This window comes from Capricornis sumatraensis, chromosome 23 (genome assembly GCF_032405125.1).
Source record: "Capricornis sumatraensis isolate serow.1 chromosome 23, serow.2, whole genome shotgun sequence".
In the NCBI taxonomy this organism is placed as follows: Eukaryota; Metazoa; Chordata; class Mammalia; order Artiodactyla; family Bovidae; genus Capricornis; species Capricornis sumatraensis.
Window position 1 is genome coordinate 30,913,345 of NC_091091.1, and position 21,333 is coordinate 30,934,677.

General features: G+C 40.9%; 1 protein-coding gene across 3 annotated transcripts in view; it reads left to right on the forward strand.

The window, feature by feature from the left end:
• Positions 1–21,333, forward strand: part of MXI1 (MAX interactor 1, dimerization protein) — a 92,846-nt gene that overhangs the window by 8,792 nt on the left and 62,721 nt on the right. For 2 of the 3 annotated variants that reach the window (XM_068961352.1, XM_068961354.1), the window contains exon 2: positions 9,088–9,220. In XM_068961352.1, the coding sequence (XP_068817453.1) occupies positions 9,088–9,220 (133 nt within the window). Of the gene's footprint in view, positions 1–7,647; positions 7,721–9,087; positions 9,221–21,333 lie in introns of those variants that run through there. The other variant, XM_068961353.1, reaches the window with a different exon arrangement.

The following is a 21,333-nucleotide window of genomic DNA, read 5'->3' on the forward strand; positions in this document are numbered from 1 at the left end:
TGTATTAAAATGGAGGGCATGCCCAGGGCCGCTCTGTTTCTGATCAAGAGTGGCAAGTGTGAGCCTTTGTTTTTATTTCTACAGGGGCCCAGAACTACTGTACAATCCTGTGTTATCTCCTTCTTACTTCAACCATACCTGACCATCTCTACTATATTTCTTGACTCCCAAGATTCTGAGTGCCTTGCATACAACTTTATTTGCTTTTTTCCACCAGCTGTAAAGTTTAGCTCAATACAACACGTAATTTCTAACACCTGTGAGGAGCTTGGTGCTTCCAAAGTGCAATGTGTATGATCTCCAGGTCGAGTTCTATATTCCAGTGCAAGTGACAGACAAATAGAAATCAATAAATAATACTTGCCTGTTTCCTGGGAGTCTGATATCCTGTCCCCCAGGGTGGGGGCGGGTTGCTGCTGACAAGTGTATTGTTGTCTCTGTTTTCCAAAGGAACAGTGATAATGGTGCCTTTTTAATGAGCAGTTACTATGCACTAGCACAATGCTAAGTGCTTTATATTAAATCCTGACATTCATGTAATAGGAGGGTGCTATCATTATCCTCATTTTACAGATGAGGAAAGCCTTAGCCTTAGCAAGGCAAGCTAACTTTCCCAAGGCTACCTGCTAACAAAAAGTGGGGCTGAGACTCAAAACCAGCTTCTTCCTAGGAGACTTCAGGGCTCTTAGAGAAGTGTCAGAGAGCAAGAGGCAAGACATGGAAAGTGGAATGTTTGAAGATGAGGCTGAGGGTCCCCTTGGGGAAGCCTCCCTGGAGTGACTCCCTTTACTTCCCATGCATCCTAGAACAGAGAGAGGACAGCCAGAGCCTCTGGGGTTCTTCAGGCATCGACACCAAAGCAGACAGGGCCCTTGTTCTGCAAGGCACTGGCTGAGGGTGTTCTGCTTGCCCTTGCAGTACCACCTGGCCTAGCACCCCCTGGGGAACTCACCCAACCAGTAGGGCTCCTGAGGCTCTGCATGCTCGGGTGTTGGGGTGTGAATCCACACCCTGTCAGACTCTACTAGGTTTCCCAAAGGCGCCTGAGCTTGTAGGGAAACTGGTCTGGCCCGTGCCTGGCAAGTGTGAGCCACACAGATGAGCTTTAGGCCCTGGCTGCCACCTTACTAGCGAGGGCCAGCTGGTTCTGGTCGAACGGCGTTGGTCCAACCTCTTCCTCTCCTCCGTCGAGATCTAGGAAGCCAGGGTGATCGTAAATAGCACTGGGTTCATATCATTTACTTGGTTAAAGCCCTTCAATAGTTTCCTTCCTGTCTCACTGAGAATAAAATCCCAAATCCCTGCATGCCCATCACCCCTACAGTTTGCAATGAGTGTGGTCTGAAGATGGATAGCTTCGGTGTCTCCTAGGACCTTGTCAGAAATGGGTCTCCCAGGTCCCACCCCAGAACTGCTGAACCCAAAACTCCATTTTAGCATGATTCTCAGGTGACCTATGTGCTTATGAAAGTCTGAGGAGCTGGCCAAACACCCTTGTGATTGCCCTGATCCCTCCATCCACCTAAACCATCCTCCCCCTCATTTATTATTTATCCCTTATTTCTACTTATCACAATTTACAATGCTTTTACTTGCTTTATCATCGGTCTGTCAGGCTAGAATGCAAGCACTTTGAGGACAGAGAGCACAAGTAGTTTTATCCTTTGTTCTCTTTGGCATCTAGGTTAGTGTGCAGCAGGTAACAGAGGCTTAAGAAATATTTGTTGAACAAACGATGAGTTCTCTGCCTTTAACCCTCTGATCTAGTGCTTATCAACAATGGTACTATTGATGAGACAGTTCCTCTTGAGCAGATTAATCTGGAATACTGCTGGATTTAACATCCTTGGTTCCTACTCACTAAATGTCAGTAGAACTCCCAAGTCATGGTGACACTCAAGAAAGACACTTCTACACATTTCCAAAGCCTCCAGGTGGATGGTATTATCCTGATTGAGGCCATTGCCTTAACCAACTTTGTTTGACCTTGTCTGACAAAACATACCCCGATGTACTCTATGGGGTCCAAGAGTTAGGAAATCCAGGTTTGAATCTGTTTGCTACCTGTATGACTTTGGGCAAATCACTTAACCTTTCTGGGCCTCAAATGGGAAACAGGAATCTCAGAATATGTTGAGGATTAAATGAATTGACTGTACGAGTGGCACCACACACATAGTTGGCTCTTATTATGCAGGAGCTATAGGCAAAAGGAGGCATGTTATTCTTGGATCTCTGGAGAATCCCAGAATCCTGGAATCAGCATGCTGGCGTTGGAAGAGATGGTGAGATCACACACGTCCTTGGGCAAGCAAGGGCCTGGTGTTTTATTCTAACTATTGTACCTGAAGCTGAAAACAGCCACAAGATAGCAAGGCTGGATGTATCCAGGGTCTGGCTGGGCCCTAAGAGTGACTGCCACAAGTTTCTGCTGCTTGGAAGGGAGTGGTGATGTCAAGGGGTGGAGGCAGGGCTACTGTAGGCAGGCTTCTGCCAGGGAGGGAGGGTTACCCAGGGCTGTGTAAGAATGTGGGCCATCCTCTTAACAGCAGGGGAAGGCCTCTGGTAATCTTTTTTTCTTTTCTTTTCTTTTTTTTAAGGCTTTAAAATCAAGTTGCATCTAACTTTGAAAGACTAGGTCATTACCTCCAAAACCTGACAAGTGCAACAAAAAATTACTGTGCATTCTGGCTTTTGAATGTGGATGCAAACATTCTGAATAAAATATTTACTCATGGAATGAGCAGTCTTTTAAAGAACAACATACAATGGTTGACCAGGATATATATGCCAGAGATGGCTGAAAGTCACAAAATCTATCAGTATAAAGGATTGTAATCAGAAATTAAGGAGAATAATACATGACCACAGCAACACAAGATGAAATGTCGTTTGAAAAAAGTATTCAGGAGACATTCCTAATGAAGGAAGCTACTTCCATACAACAGAGATTTTACCTGTGCTGGTCTTCTAATTAAAATGAGGTAGTGTGGCTGGGCCCATGGTCTGTGGTCATCACCAGCAGAGGAGTTGATTTTTCCTTTTCCTAAGACCTTTGAACAAAAAACAAAACAGAACAGGCTTTCGATCCCCTTGGAATATAACTCGATCTTGATATTGAGAGGATTAATCCTTGGGGCTCCATAAAACTTAAAAGACCATATAATGTATTCTACTTTATTTATCTGTTTATTCCTAAAACCACAGATCAACTAGAAAAAGAATTAGGGAGATGGGTAGACAGCACTGGATGAGAGTCTGGAGGACTGAGTCTTAACCCTTGCTCTATCAGTTTGATAGATAGCTGTGTGGCCTTGGTATGTTACCATACCTCTCTGAACCTCAGTTTTTTCATCTGAAAAATGGAGGCTGGATTGCAGAATAAGCTTAATGATACAAACTTCTATGAAAAAAAAACCATGAAATGTTATTTGGAGGAATATTCATTTGGGATGGCCGAAGCAAGATCTTCCATCAGTTGCAGCCTCAAGCGAAGTGCTCCAGGGTAACCAAGAATTTTGTGTGTGCATATTAATTAAGTCCTGCAATGCAGATCTCTTCTTGGACCCACGTTAATGCAAAAAAAGAAGGAAAAGGACATTCCAGAGATTAACACATTCATTATAATCCCCTAAATAGGCTGCTGTAATAAGGGCCATTTAATAAAATGTAAGAAGCCCTTCTAAGAGAGAAGACATAGGCCAGGATGGAAGTCAAGTGCAGCTGTTTGAGCCTCTGCCAGTGTCCTGATCTCACCAGAAAACCAAAGTTAAAAAACAACAAACTTCCAGATTCAGCGATCTCAGAGTATCGCTGCCTCCCCCTGCCATTTCCTCCCACCCCCATGTCCTTTCTTTCCCTTTCTCCCCAGCTCAGGCACCTGGGTCGTGGTGCTTTTCCGTGTGGTTGGGATGTCAGCCGGCAGCCCTGGCGACTGGAGCCCTGGGAGGCGGCAGCCACCTCTCGGATTTAGCATTACGTCATCCCTTCTAGACCCAAATTTATCTCGGCTGCACACAGACCCGCAGCTCTGAGCTGCCGCTGACTCGAGGAGAGCTTACGCATGAAGTTAGGCAAGGCTGACTCACTCGGCAGAAGAAAAGGTTTTCTGCTGCTCTTCACGTTTCTGGGCTCCGAGGGGAGAGGCCAGGAGGACGCTGCGGTTGCCACTCTGGGGTAGGGGATAGAAAGATGTATAACTCTTATGATTCTTATTTAGGAGCTCAGGACTCACCCTGTTCCCAACCTTGTTTATTTGAAGACCGCCCCCCCCACCGCCCCCCCACCACCCTTAAGGATAATTTTGAGAAAAAGTGCCCTGCACAGTAAACACTGCAGTTTCAAGGAAGTTCACTTAAGCACCAGGTGTCACTAATAGTGACTTTGCACTAATAGTGACTTGTACCTTAACCTCAGGGCCCCTTCCCCTCTTTTCCTCTTTTCTGTCTGTAGAAGTGATGTAACACAGATTAGGCTCCTCCTCTGTTCATGAATCTGCAATAAGGCTCTGAAAATTTACCTTGAGTAAACCGTTCAGGGAAAGGACCCCTAAGAATGGAGACTTTGCCTGCTTCCTCCAGAAGGCAGACTGTCCCCATCCAGGCTGCGTTTGTTATAGGGCTGGGGGACTCTGGAGGACTTTTTCCACCATCAAATGAGACTCCCTGAGTGAGATACTTCCTTGAGGGAGAGGACAGAAGAACCAGAGACTATGAGTAAGATTCCAGGTTCTTTTGTCAGTAGACTTTAGAAGCCCTGCTTTTCCTCAGTTTCCCCATTTGCATTTGTAGTGCAATTTGGATTTATCTGCAAAAGAGAAGCCATGGCTGCCTCTGGGTTCCCACAGGCTGGGCTGGTGCTTAGGATGGTTTGTGAGTGACATCCTTTTCTAGGCTAGAGCCCCAAGCTTTGTGCTGTAGGAGGCCCTTGTGGCCACTATCCACTCAAGAACTCTGGGAGTCAGCTGGAGCAGGACGAAGGAAGTGGCACCTTCAACTGTTGTTAGAAGAGGCTGGATATTTTTGTACAGAAACCAGTGCTTAACACTGCCCACCATCACCATCATCTCATCTCTTTTTCAGCATATGCAGGTAGCATTTTGGTGATTCTCACACTACTTTCCATCTCCTCCACTCTGTCTTGGCCATAGCTTTAAAAGAAAGGTTGGTTAACTCATCTGGAGGTCAACTGTGAAAGGTCAGTCATGTGCACCAAGCATCCTGCTTTCTCTTAATAACCTGCTAGGGCTTATGATGTGTGGATTTAAACCCATCTTGAACCCATGTGTATTTTCAGTCTGTACTTTTTTCCTTGATTGCATGTCACAAGGTTTACCTCCCATAGGGTAGAATTTTATTTGTTATAAAACTACCTCTTTTAAGTTCCTGTGGTAGCCCTTAGCAATTTAGGATCTAAAGCTTAAAGTGGTTTTGCAAGTGGTAGAAACTTTCCACCTAATAATTTCTACCCTCAACTTACAGATGTTCTGAGTGAATAGGTATTTTCTTTTAAATAATCCCTTTCTCCCCCTATCCAACATGTCCCTTGTTGAATTAAGGGTGGTTGTTACCGACACCCAATGGGAAAGCCCAGATCTGAAGCAACCTAGCTAACAGCTGAAAAAGAACAGTTCCTGTTTCAACGCCTTTAAAAAAAATTATCTTGTAGCTTGTGAACATCTCTCATTTTGGGTCTCCATGTATTTGATCGAACATCTATTTGGTTCTTAAATGTGGTGCCAAGTGTAATATTTTGAAAGGTTGGCAGAATTTTGCAGCTTTTGACCTCACTGGAAATCTTGTTCACTTTGGGGGGAAAAAAGGGGGAGAGAATATTAGAATGCAGCATGAAGCCCATGACATTTTTGAGAATAACATTTTCATTCTGAGATGGTATTTTCTGCAGTAGCCACTGGAATGACCACAGGGAAGGGGAAATTCTCCCCTCACCAAGAGCTTCCTGTTACTCTGGATGTCCATGGGCAGGATAAAATAATGAGGGTGGGGAAAGTTATGGATGTTTACACAATTCCTAGGTTGCTTCTAGAGCTTTCAACAGTTAGGATCTTCTTGCCTTTCTTTGCCCTAGACCAGAGATTATCAATCAGAGGTGATCTGTGCCCCAAGAGGCTTTTGGCAATGTCTGGAGACATTTTTGATTGTCATACCTGAGTTGGTGGTGTGCTGCTGGCATCTAGTGGGTAGAGGCCAGGGATGCCGCTGAATATCCTTCAATGCACAGGTCTCCACCAACCCCATCCCTCCCCCAATTAGGAATTACTCACCCCAAATATCGGTAATGCTGAGGTTGAGAAACTCTGGTCTAGACTTTGAGGACTCAGAAAGACGATGTGTGGGGGTGGGGCTAGGGTTGGTGGGCAGTCATTGGCAGTCTTTTAATGTGGTCCTGCAATTTTAAGCCTCTGCTTTCAGTTCCCTCTCTGTGGAGGAGAACATGAGAGAAACGATCATCATAGCTTCCATTTATTGAGCGCCACGTACTAACTTCTGGTATTATTTCCTTTAATTGTCACAATAAGCCCTGCTGACTATACGCTCCTTGAGAGCAAGGCCCATGTCTATTTCATCTGTTACTGTACATGTTATGCCTAGTACAGTGCCTGGTACATGTCAGGCCCTCAGTGTTTGGATAAACGGAGTCATTACATCTGATATAGACGCGAGGCACATGAGGTCTGAAAAGTCCACAGAGTTAGTGTAAGTAGAAGGGCCAGGATTTTAACTGAGCCCTGTGTGACTCCAGCACCAAATCACTTAGCGACCGAACTGTATCTCTCAGTTGCAGCACCAGGGAGGTTTGCCAGTCTCCAAAATCACGATTGAGGGGCTGAGGGAGGGGAAAGGAATTTTTAAAAATAAGGTTAAAAAACAAAACACTACCTCTTTGTGAACTATGAAGTGCAGAAGGGCCTATGGGAGCTCTCTCTGCCTCTGATGGGATCATCTCGTGTTCCTCAGCTGGGATTTTTGGCTTTTCAAGTATCTATTCTGCAGATAGGGTAACCAAGGCGCGGAAGTTCCAGGAGAAAGTGGTAGTAGATGGAGAACTGGAGCGAGGCACTGTGGAACTACATGCTTCAGCTCCTGGGCACCTTCCAGGAGTCACTGAGAAAAGGGTTCCCCGGGAGTAGACTCACAGTCCTTCAAATCCTTCCCTCCAAGAAGCAAAGCCCAGAAAACCTCTTGGTCTTTCCACCTGGGAGGCAGAAAATCAAACGGACTACGTTTCCCGGCGGCCATTGCGGAATTTGGTAAGGCGCAGGCGCACTAAAGCGTCGTGCGTACTACGAGTCCCGGCGAGCAGTGGGCAGGGCGGGACTACATTTCCCAGGAGACAGAGGAAGGGGCGGGAGGGGGCGGGTCGCGGTACTGCCCCCGCCCCTCCCCCGTGCTCGCGCAGAGAAGTAAACAAACCCCGCGCGGGTTGCCAGAGGAGCTGCGGGTGCGGCGGGGTGGCCGGGCAGCTGGGGTGGTGGGGGCGGCGGAGAGCGCGCCGAGCCGCGGCGGGGCTGGCCCGCCAGCCCGCCGCACATGTCCCGGGGCGGCGCCGGACTGTAGCCGCTTGCGGCGCCTCCTGTTGGCTGGGGAAGGGAGCGCGGAGAGGCCCGGGTTGCCGCCCGCGGTGCCCATGGAGCAGGTGCGGATGATCAACGTGCAGCGCCTGCTGGAGGCTGCCGAGTTTTTGGAGCGCCGGGACCGAGGTAACGGCTGGACGCCACCACCTCTGCCACTGCCTGAACCCGCGCACTCCTCTTCCGCGCGGGGAGTGCGGTGCGGCTGGTGTGAGGGGTGTGTGTGTAAGAAGTGTCTGTGAGGAGGGGGTGCTTGTGTGAGACGGGGGTGCGTTGCAAGGAGGGGGGGTGCGTGTGTGAGGAGGGACTGTGTGTGAGGGGATTGCGTGTTTGAGAAAGGGACCCGTGTGAGGAGGGGATGCGTGTGAAGAGGGGTGTGCGTGTGTGAGAAGGGTGCGTGTGTGAGGAGGGGTGTGTGTGTGAGGGAAGTGCGTGTGAGGAGGAGTTACATGTGAGGGAAGTGCGTGTGTGAGGAGGGGTGCGTGTGTGAGGAGGGTGGGGTAAGGGAGGTGCGTGTGTCAGGAGAATTGTGACTGTGTGAGGGGGGGAGCATGTGAGAGGGAGTGAACATGTGAATGAAGGGGTACATGGGGCAGTTCGTGTGCATGTGTGTGAGGGGCACCTGTGGGTGTGTGTATGTTCAGGATGGGGAGCAGGGGAGGACACTGTATCCTGGGGAGACTGAGGAGGCGTCAGGCTGGAACCTGAGGCTGCCCTGAGTGGAGGTGGACGGGAGGGGAGGAAAGGGGAGGAGTGTTGAGAGGGGAGGTGATTTGAGGACCCGGGAGGAAAGAGAACACGAAGAACCGGAGGAGGGGACGGGAGGAATGCGTGTCGGGGTCGGGGAGACCGGACCCAGAGCCCGGACTGGGGATGCCTGCTGAAGAGCAGGGAGGTGGACAGGTACTTGTGAGGAAGTGACCTCTGCACATCCAAATAGGATGCACTGGGATTCCCTTAGGAACAGAGATTAAGGGCGATGTAAAGAAATTGGGGTGCTGAGTGCAACCCCTGAAAATTGTGGTGTGGTGAGAAAATGCCTTCCTAGAACGAGGTGATTGAATTGTTTGAAGTACACAAAAATGTAGGGCTTAGAAAGACACCTTGAAGGGGTACAGTTATACCAAAAGGGATTTTGAAACAAATGAAATAATTTAGGTGAATGGTAATTGGTCTCAGAAATGAAGGTGTTTAAGTCAAGAATTCTTGGAGAAAAGGATTTTGAAGAGGAGGGAGAAGTTCCTTGGTTTAGAGGAGGTGTTAGTACACCTTCCAAGCGTGAGTTGGGTCTGTATATAATGTCACAAGATTGATGACCAGGCAAGGACTGGGAATCTTATATTCCAATCAGAAAGAATGGAAAAAATTTACCTCTTTTTCTTGTCTGTTTTCAGCAACCTGTTACTGAAAGGACTAGAGATCTGTAGATCCAGGAATTTAGGTATATTCCTCTTACCCTCTTACCTCTTCCTCTTTTTTTCTTGCCATTTGTTTAGAGTGTGAACATGGCTATGCCTCAACGTTCCCCTCCATGCCAAGCCCCCGGCTGCAGCATTCAAAGCCCCCACGGAGGTTGAGCCGGGCGCAGAAACACAGCAGCGGGAGCAGCAACACCAGCACTGCCAACAGGTATTGAGCTGCAGAGGTTGGAAAGGGCAGCTGAAGGGAGGGAGCACAGACTCAGGCAGAAGCGCTGACCCAACTGACTTCTAATATCAAGTCTAGAGCAACGCTATCAGCCAAGCAGGTGCCTTTATCACCATCCCTCAGAATTTGGCCCTTTTAAAATAATTAAGTCTAGGAATCCTAACCCGACTTTGTGTAGAAGGGAAAGAATAGAATCTGGCAAAACAACCAAATAAGTTCTGGCTGGGGATTATCAAGCGGAGATGTCTGTGACTGAGAGGGAAAGTAAGTTTAGAGATTTGGCCGCATGTGTCCATGCATGCAGCCATATGCTAAAGGTAATCTTGGGCCAGCTTTAAACTAGAGAGAGGCAAGAATTTTTAAAAATCAGAAATAAGGAGGATATAAAGCAGAATCAAGGGTTTTGGTAAAGAAATAAAAATATTTAGATGCAGTCAGAAGTTGGTCACGGTCTATTTTTTTTAAGGATGATAAGAGTTAATTCGTAAGGGAGCTCTTAAAGCAAAAAAAAAAAAAAGGAAAGATGTTTATCCTTCAATCAAAACAGATACTAGAAAATGCTTACTTGGATATATACTCAGACATAGTTGACTTCTATGTTTTTGAAAAATTTTGGTAGTGTCTGGCTGTCTTTTCAGTGTTTTTGTTCTAGAGGGCCTATGTATTCTAAAGATTCATCTCATGAAATTTTCAAAAAGCCTGTCTTAAAACCAGCTGGTGCTTGCCTTTTCCATGATGAAAGGATTTAAATGAGATGTTTTTTCCAAAGTTTTTTTCTAGAGAATGTAAGTGTTGATTTTGGAGGGGCATAGAACATTCTCTGAGTAACTAAGTTTGCTGGGAGACTTTGGAGAACTCTAGACAGGAAGTTGGGTAGCACTTGAAGATGTGGGTTGGAGGGAGCAGGAGTAGGGGCTCTTACTCATTGATGCAGAAAACCTGAGGTTCCTGTAGATAACAGTGCTCAGAACGTTGGATCTTTCCACTCTGACTTTCTAACATTACTGTGGCAAGTCACTAATATCTTTAAATCTGTGTCTTCTTTTTTGGCTTCTTTTCTTCACTAAGACTATTCTGTACATTTTAAATAAGTTTTAGACATGTAAAATTATTTAGCCATAAGTGTATTATGCCGTATTTATGTTTATGTGTGTGTCTACAGTGTTTGTTGTGGTTTGGCAGGTTTGGGATGAAAATATGTAGGCATATTAAACAAAATAGGCAGCATTAAACAAGAATTACTTATAAATTTTTCTGCCCTTCACAGTTTCTCTGGTTAAGGTATCAGCAATTAACACCTATATTCAGGAGTTTATGAGTTTTCCAATCCATGGATAGACTAAAAAATTTTTTTTCTTACTTTGAGGCATGGGAAGAGTACTAAATAGGAAATCAAGCCTGGGTTCTGCCATGGTATAAGTATATATTGATTGTTTCCTATTTTCTAGAAATCAAGTATATGATGTCATTACATTTTTTTCTCTGTCCTTAACTGTTGTCATAGTTTGAGGGGACTAACTACATCCTCACCAAGGTCTCTTCTTCCCCTGAAGCTCTGTAACACTGATTTATTGACAGTTTTAGAGATCAGTTTCTGGAGAAAGAAATGGCAACCCACTCCAGTACTCTTGCCTGGAAAATCCCATGGATGGAGGAGCATGGTAGGCTATAGTCCATGGGGTCTCAAAGAGTCGGACACGACTGAACGATTTCACTTTTACTTTACTATAGTGGTTATTCAATACACCATCCCATCATTGCAGATGTGACATTTTTACTGACAACTCAAGAATTACAAAGGCATAAATTAGATGTGTATTTCTAGATTTTACCAGTTATGTTACAGGTTAGTAATGTGTTTGTCATCTTTTGACTTACACTTTGCTTAGCTTGGAATTTCTCTTTCGTGCTAGTGTTCTTTTTAGGAGTCTACTATTGTGTGTCAGACCACATTGGTAATTACTGTGTATTTTAGCACAGCATGTCAGAAAATTTATAAGACTACAAGTATGCCACTTTATTCTTAGTAGTACTCAAGAGAAAATAATTACATGTACATTGGACGACCTAAGACTTATTTTTCATGGAAATATAAATAGTAAGAAAGACAAAAAGAGAGAAAGAAAAAAGATTTTAGGATATATTATCTAAAGGTCTACCCTTTAGATGAGAGGGAGAAGGCAATGGTACCCCACTCCAGTACTGTTGCCTGGAGAATCCCAGGGACGGAGGAGCCTGGTGGGCCGCTGTCTATGGAGCTGCACAGAGTCGGACATGATTGAAGTGACTTTGCAGCAGCAGCAGCAGCAGCTTTAGATGAGAACTAGTATGTTAAAGGGGAACACTAGAAATTATTTCTCTTTACATTTTAAGATTTGTGCTTCATAGAGTAGGGAGCAAAAGGATCAAATTCTAGTACTGGGGTATTGGGGAGGTAGTGTTGTTGTTTCATTTGTAAGGGAACACTATAGACTCCCTGTTATTATTACATTTAATAAAGATTTTATTATACTGGTTACATAAAACAAATAAAACTGGTAAAATTTTTCATATCGTAGTCATCTGAAACAAGGAAAGGAATAGAGTTGATAAATGTATGTGTCTTGTTTTCCTATCAAATATGTACCTATATGGAAGTTGCTGCTCCTATTAAGCATCTTGAAGGTATGTCATAAAGTAACATTTGTTTCCCTGACATTGTAGCATACTTAAGATACAATGTTGATTTACTCCCCCACTAATATTCTCAGGTATAATATGATATTCCTGATATAAAATGTTACTTTATAAACTTGTGCTGAGAGTTGACTCATAATATTATAAATTCCTATTCTTTCTTTCTCCAAAGTCTTGAAACCTTGCTTTCATAGAAGTATAAAGGAAAGAAAATGAGTGATACAATGTGACATTAAAACAATGTACCATGAAAATTTAATTTTATCATTTGGGATCCTTTTGAATTAGGGTGTGGGATATATAGTACATAATAATTTTTTAAATTCATGGTTGACTTTACTGTAGTCTTGGTTCATGGCCTTCTGGCACACTTCCTAAAATCACCCTTGCTAAGGTGTTACTGCTATTAGAGAACTGGCAACAATTGCTCTCTGGCTTAATGAGTAGTATCAGATAAATTCCCAGCTTCTTTACTGTTTGGTTTCACAACTGAAAAATACCAAGATCTCTCATCTTTAAAACTCTACTAATACAGCTCTACATGGCTTCGGTGTAACACCAATTTTCTCCTAAATATCTCTTGAACCTGCCTTTTCTCTTAGCTTCGTTACTACCCTCCTAATCCAAGATACAATTACTTCTACTTGAACAGCTCTTGTGACCTCCTAACTGGTATCCCTGCAACCACTCTCGTCCCAGATGCAATTCTGATGAATTAAATTGGCTAGCCTTCCTTCAGTTCCTTTAATACACCACGTTTCCTCCTACCTCAGGGTCTTTGCACATACTCTGTTCTCTTCTGAGAATTGTTTTTCTTCCCCTTTTGCCAAGTTATCGCTAATTACATGCTTGTTTCAGCTCAGTAATAACTTGTTCAGGAAAGCATTTTCTCATCTGCCAAAGTGGATCAGGTGGTCAGATACCTCATGGCATCCATACTTTTCCTTCAATGTTTATCACAGTTTGTAGGAAATATAGTTATATGATTGATAAATTCATGTCTCCTTTATTGCACTAAAAACCCCGTGGGAGCAAGGATTGAATCTCTTCTGCTTAAAGATTTATCCTCAGTAACTATCACAGTGCTCTTTAAACAGTAGGTTTTTGAAGAATTAAAGGTTTTTCAAACTCCAAGTAGACTATCTGAAATTGGAACTGAGTTTTTCTTTTGTGCCAAGTATTATATTAGACTCTGAATAGAAATAATGTAAGAATGTGCAACTTCTGCTTTGGCAAACTCTGATTGCTTTATATTAGGAAGGATATTACTGACAATACATTTGGAAAGGAAAACAATGTACAGTATTTGAAGAATAAAAATCTTCAATCTGCCACTTCTTTTAAACACATATGTTAGACTACACGTATAAAATACTGCAGTTAATATTATACTACATGTATAAAATACTACAATTAATATTAAAGAATATTGTTATCATCCTGTGTCATGAGAGTAAAATGATACCAAAAGTTGTCTATGCAAAGAAGCAGAAATCTGTCAAATATTGGCAGTAAATACTGGTATGAGATTGTGACACATATACAGTAATTTTCTTTATTTTAAGATGATCTATAAAGTAGAAAATACAGGCATACCTTGTCTCATTGTACTTCTCTCTATTGTTCATCACAAATACTGTTCTGTTTTTTTTTTAACAAATTGAAGTTTTGTGGCAACCCTGCACTGTCAGGCGATGGTAAGCATTTTTAAATAATAAAATATTCTTGAGTTAAGGTATGCACATTGTTTTTTTTAGACATAATACTGTCACACATTTAATAGACTATAATGTAGTATAAACCTGAGTTTTATGTATACTGAGAAACCAAAAAAATTGTGAGTCACTTTATTGCAGTGGTCTGGAATCAAACCCACAGTATCTCCGAGGTATACCTTTACCAGTTTATTGTTGAATTTCATTATTTCTTTAGTATTCTTTGGATACTAAAGAATCTTACAACAGCAACAGTATTTCAGTACTGTCTGCTAAGATTGAGGACATAAAAAACAAAACAACTTTTCTTTTGCTTTTAAGACTAACTTTTTTAAACTACAAAATAATCAAATGTTCTAGTCTTATTTTTGAGGGAATGATATATTGTTACATTTTCAGCTTTATATGCTTTTTGTCTGTCATCTTCATAGATTTTTAGGGTTTTTGTTTTTGTTTTTCAGGAGTAGGGTGAATTCTTTTTCTAGGATAGTTGTAGAGGATTTTTTTTCTAGGGGAAGTAGTTTGACGTATATCTTCTATTTTTATTCTTAAACATGTACCTGTTTGTTCACAGGATAATTGAATGAAGGCTTATTTTTTATTTTTTGAGAAATTTATTACTAGTCTTTATTTTTCAGTTATTCTGTCTTAAAGAACTGGATCTTTGTCCAATAGAGAACTCTCAAAGTTTCAAGGCCAAAAGTAGAAATTAGTAGTAGTTAAACTCTTAATGATATTAGTATTGTTCTTCAAGTACTTTCTGTATGTTGAATGATGTGATCTGATGTGTTCTGTGATATTTTGCCTTCCACTAAAACCAAGTTTAAATGAAAACTTCTGAAGAATTATTTATATACTTTAACAAACTCAGATGTATTGAAGCATAAGTTTGTGGTTGCTGGATTGCTAAGAAATATATTCCTCTGTAGAAGTATAATTGAAGGAGACTTTCATGATCATGGCTTGTAAGTTGGTGGAACAACTGCTGTTCCTATTTGATAAAAGGCTTTTTGGTGGAATAGTTGTTTGATGCTAAAGTGTAAAAGATCACAAACCACAGAAAGGGAGTTCTGGATTTCATCTGGTATAGCTCTCTGCCTTATGAAGGTAAGATATTATCGTTTATTTTATGGTTAAAACTCATACTAGGGATGGTTAAGTGATTTGTCCAAGCCTTATAGCTCTAAGTGACTGAGTTTAATATCAAGCCTGATTTTAAGCAGTATATGCATAATTCTAACCAGGCAGGACTTTTGGCCTGAAGAAAGGTTTCTCTTCTGGATTTCTCCTTACAAATGAAACAGCATTGCCTCCTTTTGGATATATTGTAGCATGATTCTTTGTTTTTCCTTAAGTGAAGACAGTTTCCCAAATACTAATCTAATCAAAGAGGTTTTGTGGTGTGGTTTTGACAAAACACGTATCCAGATCCCATTTCTATTTGATAGTGCTAATGTAATTTAAGCTTGTATATTTTTATTTTCAATTTGACTTCTGACATTTTAAAATATTGGCAGACTTTTTTCCCCCTCGTCTGTGTGTATATGTATGTATCTTTATACACATATATATTAATATACCTTCTTCATTATCATCTAACACATGTTATTCAAGTAAACATATAAATATATTATTTAAAATTATGATGAGCTTAATAGAAAGCTGGAGGATCCTATGAAGGTCATAATAGAGGACCTGATCAAGTTTGAAAGATGAAAGAAGGCATCTTGGGATTGTGAACCTTTGCAATCCTGTTTTCACTTATCCTGAACATTTTTTCAAGTTCATACATGTCTATTAAATCATTTTTGATTATAGCATAATACTCTACTTCATGTGTGTACCATAATTTGTTAAGCCAATTATCTGTTAATAACATTTAAAATGTTAATTTTTCATTCCATACAGGGCATTTAATATACTAGTTGTATACAGATTCCTTTAATGTACATTATTATTTCTTTTGAATTTCAGAACATTTCTGTGAGGTAAAGTGGAATTTATTTATTTATTTATTAATAAGGAAACTGGACTGATGTGCAAAGTAACTTTTATAGGTACAACTAGAAGATGAGTGAAATCCCTGGGATTTGTTTCTCTGGAATTAGCAAACAGTCCATAGTGATAATCTGCCTAAAAACTAAGACTCAGTGACTACAACCTGAATTATATGTGTTTTAGTGTTCTCCTTGTCTACTCTAGGAAATGCCTGAAGTGTGTGGTCTGTACCTCCTGCTTTAATGTTTTCCCACTAGAGCTCTTTTTTACCCTTTGCAATTTGCTTCCTTATTTGCTAGCTATTGAAACTGTTCCCTTAAAGTAATTTGTAACCAAATTTATTGAACTTATACATAGAATTGTTATGTGTGTTTGTGATATATTTGGAAAGAGTGTATATAGTAAAAATGATAAATAATACAAGTCAGTAAGATATTATAGACAGGGCAGTTTTTATTTATGTCAGATGCTGGCACAGAGAATAAGTAAATAGCTTAAATTTGTTTACAATTTTTTTTTTTTTGCTTGTGAACAACAGAAATTTATTTCTCACAGTTTTGGAGGCTACAGGTACCAGATCAAGGTAGCAGTATGGCCAGATGAGGGCCCTTTTCTGAGTTGCAGACTTCTCTCCTATAGGAAGTCTCCTGCATATAAACGAGTTCCATTCTGAGAGTGCACTTGTTGTTTAGTTTTTTACAGTAGGTTACTGTGAAAATGCTATAGATTCACAGTACATACTTGTTCACTGATTAAACTTAACGTGCATTCAAGGAGATATAGGGATTCCATAACATAGTGTTAGGATGAAATTTCTTATGTTTTGTTTTCAAGAAAATTAGAGATACCAAGGGAACATTTCATGCAAAGATGGGTTCAATAAAGGACAGAAATGGTATGGACCTAACAGAAGCAGAAGATATTAAGAAGAGGTAGCAAGAATACACAGAAGAACTGTACAAAAAAGATCTTCATGACCAAGATAATCACAATGGTGTGACCACTCACCTAGAGCCAGACATCCTGGAATGTGAAGTCAAGTGGGCCTTAGAAAGCATCGCTATGAACCAAGCTAGTGGAGATGATGGAATTCCAGTTGATCTATTTCAAATCTTGAAAGATGATGCTGTGAAAGTGCTGCACTCAGTATGCCAGGAAATTTGGAAAACTCAGCAGTGGCCACAGGACTGGAAAAGGTCAGTTTTCATTCCAATCTCAAAGAAAGACAATGCCAAAGAATGCTCAAACTACCGCACAATTGCACTCATCTCGCATACTAGTAAAGTAATGCTCAAAATTCTCCAAGCCAGGCTTCAGCAATACATGAACCGTGAACTTCCTGATGTTCAAGCTGGTTTTAGAAAAGGCAGAGGAACCGGAGATCAAATTCACTGGATCATGGAAAAAGGAAGAGAGTTCCAGAAAAACATATGCTGCTGCTGCTGCTGCTAAGTTGCTTGAGTTGTGTCTGACTCTGTACGACCCCATAAGATGGCAGCCCACCAGGCTCCCCCACCCCTGGGATTCTCCAGGCAAGAACGCTGGAGTGGGTTGCCATTTCCTTCTCCAGTGCATGAAAGTGAAAAGTGAAAGTGAAGTCACTTAGTCGTGTCCAACTCTTAGTGACCCCATCGACTGCAGCCCACCAGGCTCCTCCGTCCATGGGATTTTCCAGGCAAGAGTACTGGAGTGGGGTGCCATTGCCTTCTCCGAGAAAAACATATACTTCTGCTTTATTGACTATGCCAAAGCCTTTGACTGTGTGGATCATAATAAACTGTGGAAAATTCTGAAAGAGATGGGAATACCAGACTACCTGACCTGCCTCTTGAGAAACCTATATGCAGGTCAGGAAGCAACAGTTAGAACTGAACATGGAACAACAGACTGGTTCCAAATAGTAAAAGGAGTATGTCAAGGCTGTATATTGTCACCCTGCTTATTTAACTTATATTCAGAGTACATCATGAGAAATTCTGGGCTGGAAGAAGCACAAGCTGGAATCACGATTGCTGGGAGAAATATCAGTAACCTCAGGTATGCAGATGACACCACCCTTATGGCAGAAAGTGAAGAGGAGATGATGAAAGTGAAAGAGGAGAGTGAAAAAGTTGGCTTAAAGCTCAACATTGAGAAAACAGATCATGGCATCTGTTCCCACGGCATCACTTCATGGGAAATAGATGGGGAAACAGTGTCAGACTTTATTTTTCTGGGCTCCAAAATCACTGCAGTTGGCGATTGGAGCCATGAAATTAAAAGACACTTACTCCTTGGAAGGAAAGTTATGACCAACCTAGATAGCATATTCAAAAGTAGAGACATTACTTTGCCAACAAAGCTCTGTCTAGTCAAGGCTGTGGTTTTTCTAGTGGTCATGTATGGATGTGAGAGTTGGGACTGTGAAGAAAGCTAAGTCCCGAAGAATTGATGCTTTTGAACTGTGGTGTTGGAGAAGACTTTTGAGTCCTTTGGACAACAAAGAGATCCAAGCAGTCCATTCTAAACATCTAAAGTCCTTACCATCTTTCTAAATTCCATATATATGCGTTAGTATACTGTATTGGTATTTTTTTTTCTGGGTTACTTCACTCTGTATAATAGCCTCCAGTTTCATCCACCTCATTAGAACTGATTCTTTTTAATGGCTGAATAATACTCCATTGTGTACCACAGCTTTCTTATCCATTCATCTGCTGATGGACATCTAGATTGCTTCCATGTCCTGGCTATTATAAACAGTGCTGCGATGAACATTGGGGTACACGTGTCTATGCGAGACAGAAAAAGAGACACAGATGTATAGAACAGGCTTCTGGACCCTGTGGGAGAGGGAGAGAGTGGGATGATCTGGGAGAATGGCATTGAAACATGTATAATACCATATATGAAACGAATCACCAGTCCAGGTTCGATGGATGACACTGGATGCTTGGGGCTGGTGCACTGGGATGACCCAGAGGGAGGGTACAGATGGGGGAGGTGGGAGGGGGGTTCAGAATGGGGAACACATGTATACCTGTGGTGGATTCATGTTGATGTATGGCAAAATCAATACAATATTGTAAAGTAATTAACCTCCAATTAAAATAAATAAATTTATATTAAAAATAAATAAATTTTCTTAAATTAAAAACAATAATAAAGATCAGTCCTGGGTGTTCTTTGGAAGGACTGATGCTGAAGCTGAAACTCCAGTACTTTGGCCACCTCATGCAAAGAGTTGTGTCATTGGAAAAGACTCTGATGCTGGGAGGGATTAGGGGCAGGAGAAGGGGATGACAGAGGATGAGATGGCTGAATGGCATCACCGACTCGATGGACATGAGTTTGAGTGAACTCTGGGAGTTGGTGATGGACAGGGAGGCCCGGCGTGCTGCAATTCATGGGCTCGCAAAAAGTCGGACACGACTGAGCAACTGAACTGAACTGAATGAATTTATTATAAGAGAAATTATTTGGTTTAGTAGACAATTTTGTTAACATTACTGCATACTTTTCAGGGAAAAGTGTTACGGATTTTCTTTTTATTAGTTTTATGACATTGTATAAAAGGATTTCCATGTGGTATTTATTTCCTTGTCTTTGTTTATCATGGGAAATACTTTTGATAGTCTTTGAGAGCACTATGTAAACACCATTTGTGGAGGCCACATAATGAGAGCTTTGAAGCCATTTGAAATGAGCATTTTTAAATTATAGAAGAACATAATTTTAGTCTTTAGTCATATATTTTGATAAAGCAACTGATTTTCCTTTACTCTCATTTTGATTAATTAGGGGCAATTTAGGATTCTCTTTGAGGAACTTTAAGGAACTTTTCCTTTTATGTAATAAAAGAGACTGGAGAGTAAAATGTGGTAAGTTTGCCTTGGTATTAGAAGTAAATTTTTAGGTTTTTAATTTTGATCACCATAATTCTATGTCTTCTATGTGAATAACAGAACAAGTGATCTTCAGTCTTCACAAAAACTCTAGATAATATACTGTCATTAATACTTAGCCTGTTGGGTTGATTTTTATAGTCTTTGTTGGTAACAGTAAATGCATGTAAGTTACAATTTAAAATGTAGATTTTTAGGTCTGGCTCTAAAGGTTCAGTGTACTTCATTTTATCATTTTAACATGTTACCCACTCAGTTGTTCTTTGGAAGGCAGGTTATAGTCCTATAAATAGCACTATATGTCAAAAAGAAGTTTTTGAATTTCAATTTTCTATAGAACCATTGTTTATTGGGCAAGGGGGGAGGGTGTTTACCTAAAGCTCAGTCTGTATTTTAATGGAATTTACCAAACACTGTATTTAGTCCACTGACTGTTTAAAGAAACAGAATGATTTGTTTGTATAAAATTTAAACACTTAAAAAAATTTTTATTTTCTATTGAAATGTGGCCAGTTAACAATGTTGTGATAATTCCAGGTGGACAGCAAAAGGACAGCCATACATATGCACGTGGTTTAAAAGAGTTACATGGTGGTTATCTAACATTGTAAGAATATAGTGCCCCAGGTATGGTGTATAGGTGCAATTTTCTTAATAAATCCTGCCTTATTTATTTACTTTTAACAAAAAAAATAGATGATGGAATGTGAGCTACATGAGAGAAGAGACTGAAATTTTAGAGTACTTATATTTCCAGTGTAGGTACTCAATAAATACTAAGTAAATGAATGACTGAATACTTTGAGCATGATTGTGTAGACCTGAAGGTAACATTTAAACCAATGTTGACATAATTTTGAGAAGATTTTTAGAAAAACTTAGGCTTAATTGATTGCTTTGTATGAAATGGATCTAGGGATGTATAATAGCTTTATTCTCATTGTCAGTTTATTTGTAACACATATACTCACTGGAGACAAAATTTTTTTTTTAACATTTTAAGACCCATATTATCAGAAATAGCTGAGAAACATGTTTCTTTTATTCTTTTATTCTTTTAAATATCAGTAGGAATTTAATATTTATTAAGTATTGTTATGTGCTTCATATTGTTGACCATTTTACAAATGTGAAAAATAACTTGGATGTTAATGGTGAAGTGTAACAAGTGTAAGGCAACTGTTCTGTAAGATGAAGATCTCTTATTCTCCAGGAGTCCACAGAAAGACTTGAACATGCATGGTCACGGCATTAATTCATAATCAGCAAAAGTTGGAAACAGTTGAAATGTCCATCAGCTAGTGAGTGCATAAACAAAATATAGTGCATTATACAATGGAATACTACCCAGTAATGAAAAAAAAGTGTTCATACATATGACAAAATAGATGAAACACAAAAAAAGCTTATGTGAACAAAGTCAAATATATGAGTACATATTTGCATTACTCCATTATATGAAATTTGTATTTATAAGGCAGAACTATAGAGACAGGAAACAGATTAGTGGTAGATGAGGGGTGGAAATGGAGATTGTCTGCAAGTGGACATTAGGGCATTTTGGGGGTGATAAAAGTGTTCTAAAATGGACTTTGGTAATGGTTACACAATATGTAAGTTTACAAAAACTCATTGGATTTTTTACAAAAACTCTTAAAAATGGGTGAATTTTATAATATGTATCAGTATAACTTGAAAAAAAAGATTCAGTTCAGTTCAGTCGCTTAGTCGTGTCCGACTCTTTGCGACCCCATGAATCACAGCACGCCAGGCCTCCCTGTCCATCACCAACTCCCGGAGTTCACTCAAACTCATGTCCATC